Below are 12,310 nucleotides of genomic sequence, written 5' to 3'. Positions count from 1 at the left end.
CATCTTATGTGTTTTTCTTATAGTATTGTTATTGTTATACTTTGTTATGTTTTTCTAAATGTGTTTAGTCCCGGAGTACTAAATTTCACTAGGGGGGAATGTGACACCCCAGGGGTCTGGTTGCCACAGTGATAGAGATATTATGTCTGAGAGCAGGTGGGAGGTCCTTTGGTCAGGGATCCTGTGCATGCCACACCTCCTGCCCAGTCTTGGGAGGGGAAGAACTTCCCCTGTAAAAACCCGGGGCTGAGGCAGGGTGAGTCAGACAAGGAGAGTGGAGAAGAGAAGCAGCATAGGAAACAGCAGAGTTACAAGGAGTCAGGGGCTGGCAGCTACAGAGCTCGCCCTGACTAAGAAGATTCTTTACCGGACCCGGAGTCCGAGGCTGTGGGGACTAACTCCTACCCAGCAGCAGAATCCGTCGGGCAGGGGATTTCAGGTCCTCTGGCCCAGAAGCCTGAAGGCACGGTCACACGCGTGGGACCAGCACCGCCATCGTGGAGCGGAAGCCATTAGAAGGCCCCGAGTCACCGGCCATACGGGTGAGCACCACACGGTACACTCAGGGACGTGGGCTACTTACATCAGCTTCTAGCAAGGTAGCCAGAAGAGTACAGTCAGTTTGGGAGGCCTACAACTACGCCTGGCCAGGGGAGATCCCATCTGCTCAAAGACTGACCAGGCCCCGTTTGCTAGCAAGTACTCCGGGAGGGTCTATCGTTGTTACCAGTAAAGACCCTGAACTACACCGTACCGTCTCTGAGTGGTTCCTGCTACCCCCATCATCCACGTCGGCTGCCCTGAGGCCATACCCCTCCCGTTGGGGGTTATACTATCACGCTGCACAATCCTACCACCGGCCTCAGCGGTCTGCCCTGCAGCAGCAGCTTCCTGGCTGCACTCAACGGGTGGCGTAGTCATCAACTATTTACTACTAATAGACTGCCGTCTAGTTTGACTCCCTGGGCACGGACCGGGTCACCGCCACGAGATTACAACCCTCCACGGATCCGGCTCCGGGTAAGCTCCCGCGTGCGCACCGCAGCGCGACACAGGCCCAGGGGCGCGTCATAAGCATAAATCTGAAATATACAGATTTAATCTTTAGCAAGTTTAATATATGTGGCAAATGCAGAAATAAACTGTAATTTCAGCAATGGAATTTAACCGGTCAGAAAACTGTATGTAATGTGCAAACAACAGCGTACAAGCTGCGATTTGTCTGAGCACAGGAGTGATTATTAACAATTATTAATTAAGCAATCAAGAAACCATTGTTACAACTTGCCTGCTGCTAGCTGGTGTTTTATACAGGAAAATCTATTCTTTTATATTCCTGCGCCATCTGGTGGAGAAGAGATAAATTCATAGGGGTGTAGGTTTTCTTACAATGTTCTATTGCATAAGGCTATGGATACAAGGCGACATTGCATGTAAAGATTTACTGAGGTGTCGCATTGTGACCTGTGTTCTACCTTGACTGTGACAAAAAGACTAAAAATGTGTTCAAAAAAGTTGCATTTTCTGTCACTGGTCACATGTGACTGCAACGTGGAAGTGACTTGTTTGCAATTAGTTTTTTTTTTTTACAGCAAAAACCTGTCAAGTCCGATAATGTTATTACCCTTCAGATATAGGGTTAATCTGCAGATTAATAGCGTTATGTAGGTGCCCAGCCACTGTACGGAAAGTGTGGCACCCAGGAGAAAATGAACTTTATTTCTCCCGGGAGCCGCCAGTTTTCAGTTATACAGGTGTGCCAGCATGGAGCAGCTTCAGTCATCAGTCACTATTCTGTGAGCAGCAGCTGACAGCGGGCTATGCACTGATGCCCTGCTGAGCTAGCTGTCAGTCAAAATGCCAGGGTGTGCCAACAGTCACAGTATAGTGAGCGATGACTGAAGACACGCCGGAACGTCTACATGACTAAAAGCCAGCAGCTCCTGGGAGAAATAACGTTCATTTTCACCCAAGGCACCTTCATAACGCGATTAACCCTGTGTCTGCAGGTTAATAATGTTATCGCACATGAAAGATTCCCTTTAAGGGGACTTCCACACTAACTCATTTTTTGTCTGTGTGACGTTCATGTGCAAACCAAAACAATTCAATCTATTGATTATATTATAAATATCTGATATTTTGAGGTACTGGGAACCAAAATGGATCCACACATCTGGCCCCTTACAAATTTGGGGTCTACTAGAGAAAATTAGAGAGAGCTGGGCAGGCGCACGTTGAGATAGATGCGGATCCTGGCAGTGGCACACCTTTATGGAATAATCTATTGATATGCCATAAATGTCCCAGATGAGATAAACCCTGGGATCAGATACAGCCACTTACGTGAAATGGATGATTGTGACTCCTGTCCATTTTCTAGCACTAATTTGGGGACAGGTTCTTAATTTAACCAAATAACACTAACTATACACGTTTTGTAGTTACTTATATATTACTGGTGTGCTTCTTTAGAACTTGTGGATTTTGAACATGGCTCAGAACAGAAAGAAAAACTTCAGCACTCTAACCGATGATGAATAAAAACAATAGTGTATAGTATAGCATCCAATTATATATATATAAAATCACCATTAAAATCAGGATATCCTGGGAAAATGTAACACTGGCCTACGCTTTTCGAATCGATATGTGTAGAATATGGACGTGTATAGAACCATCTACACACAATGGTTTGAAACGCACAGGCCAGTGTTACATTTTCCCAGGATATTCTGATTTTAACGGTGATATATATGCTTTTTTAAATTGGATGCTCTAATAAACGCTATTGTTTTAATTCATCCCCAGACGTGAAATTGCTGGATTTTTTCTTTGACTTGCGCTCCATTCATCCCTTTCAAACCGGGATTTCTATGAGGTGAGCTGAACATCTACATATAGTTTTTCTCTATGTGAATGGATTTTGAAAATACAATTATACATATGCAGCCATAACTGTCCATATTCACTATTGCTCTATCATTCGCAGGTATCAGACTTGTTCTAATAATGGACTGGTAGCTGGATTTCAGAGTCAGTACTTTGATGCCGTCTTGGATAGAGAATGGCAATTTTACTGCTGCCGTTACAGTCGAAGATGCTCCTATAGTTGCTGGTAAGGTCATAATTAAATGAAACATGGGTTTTATAGGGTTAATTAGGCAAATAATGCTGAACTTATAACAAATATATAATGTTCTTTTTTATCCAATATACAGTGGCTTGCGAAAGTAATTGCAATCCAATTTATCTGTGATGCATCAGCACTAAATAGTCTAAGTTGGTGAAGTGAAGTGAGAAAAATATAGGCAGAAATTACATTTATGGCATCTTATTTTTATAACTAAAAATTGGCAAGTGCATATGTGCATATTCACCCCTTTTGCGATGAAGCCTCTAAAAAAATTTGATGCAAGCAATTACCTTCATAAGTCACATGCTCACTGAAAGGAAGTCCACCTGCATTCTAAGTGACACATTGTCAGTATATACACACCTTTTCTGAGAGGCCACAGAGGCAGCAACACCATTAAGCTAGAAGCACCACTAGCCAAACAACACCATGAAGTCCAAGGCGATCTCCAAACAAGTCAGGGACAAAGTTATTGAGAAGTACAAGTCAGGGTTGAGTTATAAAAAAATATCCCAATCTCTGATGATCCCCCAGAGCACCATCAAATCCATTATCATCAAATGGAAAGAACATGGTACAACAACAAACCTGTCAAGAGAGGGCCACCCACCAAAACTTTCAGCCCGGGAAAGAAGGGCATTAATCAGAGCGGCAGCACAGAGACCTAAGGTAACCCTGAAGGAGCTGCAGAGTTCCCAAGCAGAGACTATAGTATCTGTCCATACGACCACAATAAGCCATAAACTCCATAAAGGTGGCCGATCAGACGCACCCCCAGGGCAGTGGGGTACTCGGCAGCCGGGCCTCTGGCTGCTTGCAGGGGATATCACGGTGGCTGGCCCGGTCCGTGATCCAGGGCGGTCAGTGCAAAAAGGGGGGACTTCTATTATATGGGATTTTGGGATTTTTCGTGACGCCACCTGTGGTGTCTGGTGAGGATCACCAGCGCTGCAACAGTCCTCTGAGGCAGATGTTAGGGCAGCTTGTGATGGGACGGCTCCCCACAGGTGGAGCAGGCCTCAGGGCAGTGACGTGAGGGAGAGTGGGTTGCGCTGGGCATTGTAGTGCAGGGAGGGAACAATGGCACCGATGAAAGAATGGATGGAGGCAGTACAGTGCAGTCATCCAAGGTTTTACTCACAACTCTTCAGACAGTCCACAGGTGCACCGTACAGGTGCAGGCCTCCCACGTCGCGCTGTGTTCATCGGGCAGGGGTTCAATCCTTTCTCAGGCAGCTTGGGAATACCTGGCAGAACCCCACTTTCTCGTGTTCCTAGTTTGACCATCTTCACACTAGGTCCTTCTCCCTCCTGCTCTGCGCTGCCCACTCTCAATCCCGCTCGGGTTCTCTGAAGTCCTTCCTGTACGTCGGATCCGGGACCAACTTGACCCTCCTGGGGATTAGAATGCTGCAACGATCCCTCTGTCTTCTCACAGATGCGGGGCGTACAGGTGCCGTCCTGCACGCGCCGTACCCCCTGGGATCCCTTCTTAAACGGAGCCTACTCCCTGCTCCCCTCCTGGGCCTCCTGACTTGGCCCTACATGTGGAGCAGATCTCCTAATGAGACTCTGCCCCTGGACTGTTCTTCTGAACTGTCCTGAGCTGTTCTTCTGAACTGCTCCCTAAGACTCTGATCTGCCACCCTAAGATGGCTTCCCTATTTATACACCTATCAAAGTGCTTCCTCTATCTACTTTCTTCACCCACACCCACTACTGGTTTCCCCCTACCTTTGGGTTCCCCCCACTCCAGCCAGGGCCATGGCTCAGCAGCTGCGCTCTGCATGTTGCCTCTCCAGCCGGCCTGGAGCAGTGTAGTGTTGGATGCAGGTGTTGGGTTTCCGGGCAGTACTCTCTCCTTACCTGAGTGAAGAGAGACACCACACCTCTGGGTGAGGTGCAGTACCTCTGTGGCGACTGAACCCTCAGGGGCGCCACATTTACTTACACACAAAAATTGTAAGGCTCATTTTGAAGTTCCCAAAAGACATGTGTGAGACTCCCCAAATGTATGGAGGAAAGTGCTGTGGTCAAATGAGACCAAAATTGAACTTTTTGGCCACCAAGGTAAACGCTATGTCTGGCGCCAAAGCAATACAGCTCTTCACCCCAAGAACCACAGTGAAACATGGTGGTGGCAGCATCATTCTGTGGGGATACTTTTTGGCAGCAGGGATAGGGAAAATGGTCAAAGTGGAAAGGAAGATGCATGGTGCGAAATACACGGATATTCTTGAGCACAACCTGTTTCAGTCTGTCAGTGATTTGAGAATGGGATGAAGGTTCATCTTCCAACAAGACAATGACCCAAAGCGTACTGCTAAAGCAACACTCAAATGTTTTAAGGGGAAACATTTAAATGTTTTGGAGTGGCCTAGTCAAAGCCCAGACCTTAATCCAATTGAGAATCTGTGGTCAGACTTGAAGATTACTGTTCACCAGAGAAAGCCATCTAACTAACTAGCTGAAGCAGTTTTGCCTTGAGGAATGGGCAAAAATCCCAGTGGCAAGATGTATAAAGCTCATAGAGACTTATCCAAAGTGACTATCATCAGTAATTGCCACAAAAGGAGGCTCTACAAAGTACTGACTTTCGAGGGGTAAATAGTTATGCACACTGAAGTTTTCAGTTATTTTGTCCTATTTGTCGTTTGCTTCACAATAAAAAGAATATTGAATGTTCACAGTTGTAGGCATGTTCTTTATATGAACTGATGCAAACCCTCGAAAAAAAAAAAAACATGAAAAATGACAAGAGGGGTGATTACTTTCACAAGCCACTGTACCTAATAAAATTCTACATAGGAAATGTATCTACCCATGAATGATGAGAATTGTAACATCCTAATTTCTTGTTCCTATTCTTCACCACATTGAAAATCTACACTTACTGTGAGTGAAAAAACATTCTTGGTCACATGGTCCTTGCAGTTCAGATTTGGACCTAGGAGCATCATGGAGAATAATGGTGCCCATTTCTACTCAATGTATTGGAAATGTTATTTTTTTCTATGTGTATACAGGTTGACACAAGACTATCCTGGGCATTATGGGGAGGAAGTAGACATGGTTCTATATTCCTATGGCTATTACATAAGAGGAGCAACCACAACATTCTCTGGAGTAGAAAGGTTAGTTTCATTAATATATAATTCGTCTGCTTCAAGTTGGCAGATTATGCCCGTGCTGGAAGGGAATCAGTCAACAGGTTTTTGCCACCTAATCCGAGAGCAGCATAATATAGAGACAGAGATCCTGATTCCAGCGATGTGTCACTTAGGTCTTAGGACATCAGAGTTTGGTTAGTGTGTCAGTTTTTACCATCAAAGTTTGGTCAGTTTCATTAGCTTTTTTTGGATGATGATGAAGTCGGTGAAAAATGGACATCACACACATGGCATCCGACTGTTATCCGATTTTTTTTTTTACGGATCCATAGACTTTCATTGGATCGTTTGATCTGACACGTGGATCAATATCTGATAAGCTTCTGTGCTTTGTTATTGACCACTTATTCAGAGGGTAAAATCGGACATGTGAACTACTCTATAGACTATCATAAGTACAAGTGCTATCTGTAAAAACATGGATAGCCCTCGGATGAGAAAAACTGATATCTGACTGAGCCCTTACTCGGCTGCTTAATGTACTTTTAATAAAATCAGTTTTATCAGCTGGAGATTATCACTATAAGACTCATAAACTTATTGCTGTGAAATCCTCCATATTCATGAGCTATGAATAATTCCACCCCCAACGATTGGCAGTTTTCTGCCTATGCACAGCATACACAGATTCCCTTTAATACATAAAATACAAACAAAAAAAAACAACAAATTTTCACCTGAATTATTTTTTTTACCTTACCATAAAAATTTGAATGGAACCCATTACAATGAGCGTGCCATCCTATCTGAAGAATAGCATAGAGCAGATTAATATATTGTATAACCTGTAATTTATATTTGTAATCCCTCCTAACTTTGGGCTTTGAAGTGCAGTGGGTGGTCCTAACAGTGACTGACAGTATTCCTTATACTAGTGTGCAGAAGAGGCTGGTGACTACCTGTTATTCATAGACTGGAGGCAGATCAAGGGGCTGCGGAATCACAGACAGGGAGGCGAAGACCCCGTGCACAGGCCGGCCCCGGTGCCACCAGAGTAGATCCCATAAACACTGTCAGCAGATTACCCAATAGTGCAAACAGAGCCCTGCAGCAGAAACTGTGCCAGCAATGCCCTCATTGAGCAGCAATACCACCAGTGTCCTTCATAAACTGTGCCATCCGGTCCTGCTTTCTATGAATTAGATTTTACTTTCAACATTTTCAGTATTACTATTAAAAAGAAAAGACAAAGATTCAGACAAATCATCATCAAAAATTACATTAAAATCAGATATGTATTTTAAACATTTTTGTGTTCGTTAATGCGTTCTCAATTTTATTCTTTCATAGCCCTATTATCAGGTGACTTTCATGTAAAAAGAAAGATGTAGAATGCATAATGGTCGCAGGGCTCTACAATAGTGCCTGTCATAGTGGTAGCCACATTGCCCCAGTGTGAGCCAACCATGTCAGCTACAGTGCACATATTAAGAAAATCTTCCCATTCTGTATTAGCACTTATCAGTCTGGAAATAAACATTCGAGGGAAGTATGCCTGTCCTAAATTATCAGGGAAGGGAAGGAGAGGCATGTCATACCTCACCAAGGTCTATAGGGTGCCCTGTCTGCGAGGCCCACCTAAGTGTAAGTAGACGGAGACATATATGAGGCAGGATACATACATGCAATTGTTATTGATCATACATCACAAGTGTTCTCCAAACACAGCAACGTCTCCCTCCTATGCCAGACAATCACAATATCATAAGTGGGCAGTGCTAAGTGCAGTATATTTACTGTGTGGTGTGGGAAGGGGTAATACATATAATGTTATGCACATTCATTTTTGTTACCTATATTAGCCAATCACGGCACAGATTTAATTTTACCAGTTTAAAGCGGTTGTCTGACAAAACAAATTATCATCCAAAGAAGAGGTGATATCTTGTTGATAGGTGGGAGTCCGACCACTTGACATGCATGGCAGAACAAGAAACTGTAAGAATGGAAAGTTATGCTCGGCCACCACTTCATTCATCCCTATGGGGCAGCCAAGAGCTGCGCTCGGCTTTTCCCTGGTGTCCCAAAAGGAGTAAATGGAGCAGAGGTCAGGCATCTGAGCTGCTGTGCCATTTCGTAATGGGGATCGAGTGTTTTGGACACCCACCGATCAGTAAGTTATCAATTTGTTAACTGGATAATCCCTTTAAGAAACAATAGGTGAACTCTGACCATTTTTGTTTGACTTCTTTTGATAAATGGGGCCTATTGATTTATAAAACTGTCTAAACTGAACACTACCTAAATCTGATGGAATCGGGTGAAGATCCAAGAATCCCGGGGGAACCAGAGGATAATACTTAAAAAGCTTCATCACATAGCTGTATTTTGAGGCTCGAGAAAGGCCAGATATGGCCGAAACGTTGCCTTGTCTTTCTATTTTTGTGATTTTTTAATATCAAGGAATAAAGATCTAATGTTTTAAGGATTATCCTCTGGTGCCTTGAGATTCTTGGATATTCTACTGTTTTTGGGCCTAGAGGGAGCCCTACTGAGCAAGCACAAAATGTATAAATGGCGCATAGGACTTAGACACTGGAATCAGGTGAGAGGAGATATTTTCCAATTCATTTTCATTTATGACCAGATTCATATTCAAGTACCATATTGCCTGTAAAACTGTTGTTTTCTTAACTCAATTATTTTATTACATTTACCCATTTCATAAAGTGACGCCATCAGAATCTGTCAGTGGTGCAGCCTCGGGCTTTAGGCCTGTAATTTAGAACGGTTTTACATTTTCCTGTTTTTCTCCTTGTAACTTTTTACCTAAATACTATTTTCTAGGGATCGTCAATGGAAATACATCATTTGCAGAATGACAGATTTTGACTGCGAATTTGAAAACTTCTAGAGGAAGCCCTGACCCTGTGCACTAGGAAAATTTTATATATATATATATATATATATATATATATATATATATATATATATATATATAAAAAAAAAAAAACTGGTTTGTATTTTAGTTTCTGCTTTTGCTTGTATGTTCGTTTGGCAGAAGTCATAATATCCGTTCTTTATGGCTACATTGACAGGCGCCATTATATCTGCAGTGGTCGTCATCACAGCAGCTGCTTATAGCTTCACTGTGACAAGATAAGAAATAGTCTTACGCCAAAAGTACAGATAAAAATGTATATTTTCCACTCCCGGCAATGCCTGTTTACCATGTTAGTTACATACAAGCTAAATATCGAATGCTGTTATGTTTTATGATGCCATAAGTAAATGCCGGCTCAGATCTATCAGTTTTAGTGTTACTACCACTTTAATCTTTACAAGGTAAAAGTACTCAAAGTTAGTACAGTCAAGTGGTGTTAAGAAACCAATCAGATTCTGGAGTTTAGAATTCCATTTAGGAAACACAAATATGAAAACAGTGATTCGTTGAACGGCATTTTTACTTTTTGTCTTTTACTGTATTTTTAGTTTTGTACTGTATGGAAACACGATGATGTTCTTGCATATCCCTTTTTACATTACTTTGTTTTATTTGTGATATGTAAGAAATACAACAATTTATGAATGCACACAACTGTATTATCTGAAATCAAATGCTATATGTGGCCTTCTCACACTCTTTTTTGCCTTATTTCTTCCTTTTATAAGATAACAAATAAAATTAAACCTACTTTCTCCTGGCAGTATTCTCTACCGTCTTAACTAGTAGTCTCCAACCCGTGGCTCTCAAAGCTGGCCCTAAACTAAAAACCCCCTGCATGCTGGGACATGCCAGAGATAATTAAAGGGAACCTGTCAGGTCTGATTACACTATTAGACCCATTATCAGTATTTGGTCAGTATTTTTTCTCAGGAGTGGGAGCCAAAACCAGATGAGGAACAATCAGAGGAAAGGTATAATAGAAACAAGTCACCAATTCTGCATTTATCACCCACTCCTGGTTTTGGCTCCCACTCCTGAGAAAAAATACTGACCAAATACTGCAGCCGGACACCTTCATAACACTATTAACCTGTTGATTAATCCTATATCTGCAGTTTAATAGAATTATCGGATTTGACAAGTTCCCACTAAAGCTGCAATTAAAATTATTCAGGAAGCATGCAAATTAGGTTTATCAAAATTTACAAATATTTGCTGTTATGAATAAACCAATCAGGCAAGAGCAATGGCGCCCAAGCTTCATCTTCCTCACAGAAAACATGACGTTTCCTCCTAGGATTTCCTGATACTTGATTGAATCCATTTTGCCCTCCACACACTGCACACTGCCATTGTAAGCAAACCAGCCCCAAAGAATCACCGAGCCACAGCAATGATTCACTGTAGGCAGGGTGTTCTTATTAGCATTTGCGTCATTCTTCCTTCTACTATACCACTGAGCTATATGCCCAAAAAGATCCAATTTGGTTTAGTTGCTCCACAGAACAGAATCCCCAAGATTCTGTTACTTATTTATATGGTTTTGAGCATTTTGGAGCTGATTTTTCTTGTGCTTTTAGATCAGTAGATGTGTATGTCTTGGGAGTTTGGGCATTGAGACCTTCAGCATGTAGTTTTCACTCTACTGTGCAATCTGAAATCTCAGTAATTGCTGCCACCATATTGGCTGCAGGTTTTTTGTAGTCACTCAATGGTATTTGACCACCTGCCCCCTCAGGTATCTGGTGGCAGCAGATAATAGCTTCGTCTTTCTCCTACACACAGCGAGTGTAGTCAGCGTTCCTTTAACCTGGACCTTGCGATCTTCGCATCCACCTGTAGGAACATTCAACGCCTTTTCTATCTTTCTGTATCGATTTAAAGACGCCTGCCAGAAAGGGGTGAATAAGTCTGAGACTCCAGTAGCCATTAAAGTGCCATTTTGTGTGGAATTTGGAGAAACTACTTGGTCTATTAGTTTTGTTGAGCTATTTGAATTGATCTTGTTTGGTTTGATGTAAACTGCAGGAAGTTTGTAAATGTTGATAATAAACCTAATTTGTAATAGGAATTGGATAATTATGATTTCAGCTGCATAGAACAGTTTAATAAATTGGAGATCAGATCAGTGATCTAAACCCAACCTAAATATTGTGCCTGGTACCCATCAATACTCACCACAGCTCATTTTGCTCCTAGTTGCTTGGTATTTCATGACAGCCACCTCCTTCCAAGCACAGGCCCATCAATCTAATGAACCATTTTAATAAAGAAATGTTTATTATTTTCCTTTAGATAGATAGATCAGTGGGGGAGGCTTCCGCTGCAGCTTGTTCCCTTACGGCCTGAGATGATCTCAGTATATTAAAAAGTAAGAGAAAAATAGTTGTTGGAAAATATACAGAAAACTATATCTAATACGGAAGATCAGATTTAATTGAAACGGGAGCCAAGATGGGTAAAATTTTTGCCCAATCATAAATGTGGTTAAACTGCAATTTTTTTAGAAATACAGCAGCCCATATACCTTACATGAAAGTTGTTTAAATCTGTTGATATTGGCAGTACTGGGTGACTAACTATTGGGGAAGGAGGAAGTGGGGTATTCATTGACTGCAGTTGTCTACAGAATTGGCAAATTTTTCAACAAGTGCGATCCTTTGTTCCTGAGTGAAATAAACAGCCCTCAGACAAGTATAGCAGCAGCTTATACTTCCCTTGGCCGAGCATGTGTGTCTATGGTGAAATCAGAGAATTAGGCAGGTTCTGAAATGTACAGTATAATAGACTTGCAAAGGTATGCCCAACTTTGTAACTGATGGCATATCGGTAGGACATTATTTTTGTTGGCCCTTCCGATGGAAAGCCCCACAGAAAACCACAGTCAGACCCATTCATTTGAATAGAGTCGTGCAGACACAGGAGGAGGTGAAGGCCCTTTGAAAAGGTAAACCGTGAAGATGACACAGCCCTGAGATCCATTTATTCTCTGGATCGGGGGGGTTCAAGAGGCCAAGCCCCAGACATTAAAGTTAGTCTCATGTTGCACCAATCCCCTGCCTCCTGTTTGCCGTGGGGCAAGGATGGTGCGATCCTGATTGACAATTCAGACCACCG

General features: G+C 42.4%; 1 protein-coding gene across 1 annotated transcript in view; it reads left to right on the top strand.

The window, feature by feature from the left end:
* Positions 1 to 9,231, top strand: part of DPT (dermatopontin) — a 56,849-nt gene extending 47,618 nt beyond the window's left edge. Inside the window, exons 2-4 of the mRNA XM_073667221.1 lie at positions 2,993 to 3,118; positions 6,163 to 6,270; positions 9,094 to 9,231. Coding sequence (XP_073523322.1) covers positions 2,993 to 3,118; positions 6,163 to 6,270; positions 9,094 to 9,160 — 301 coding nt within the window. The 3' untranslated portion in view covers positions 9,161 to 9,231. The remainder of the gene's footprint in view (positions 1 to 2,992; positions 3,119 to 6,162; positions 6,271 to 9,093) is intronic.
* The last annotated feature ends 3,079 nt before the right edge of the window (positions 9,232 to 12,310 follow it).

Source organism: Phyllobates terribilis, unplaced genomic scaffold (genome assembly GCF_046119375.1).
Source record: "Phyllobates terribilis strain yellow unplaced genomic scaffold, ASM4611937v1 Scaffold_2__4_contigs__length_985480577, whole genome shotgun sequence".
Taxonomy (NCBI): Eukaryota; Metazoa; Chordata; class Amphibia; order Anura; family Dendrobatidae; genus Phyllobates; species Phyllobates terribilis.
This window is presented reverse-complemented; position numbering and strand designations above follow the sequence as displayed.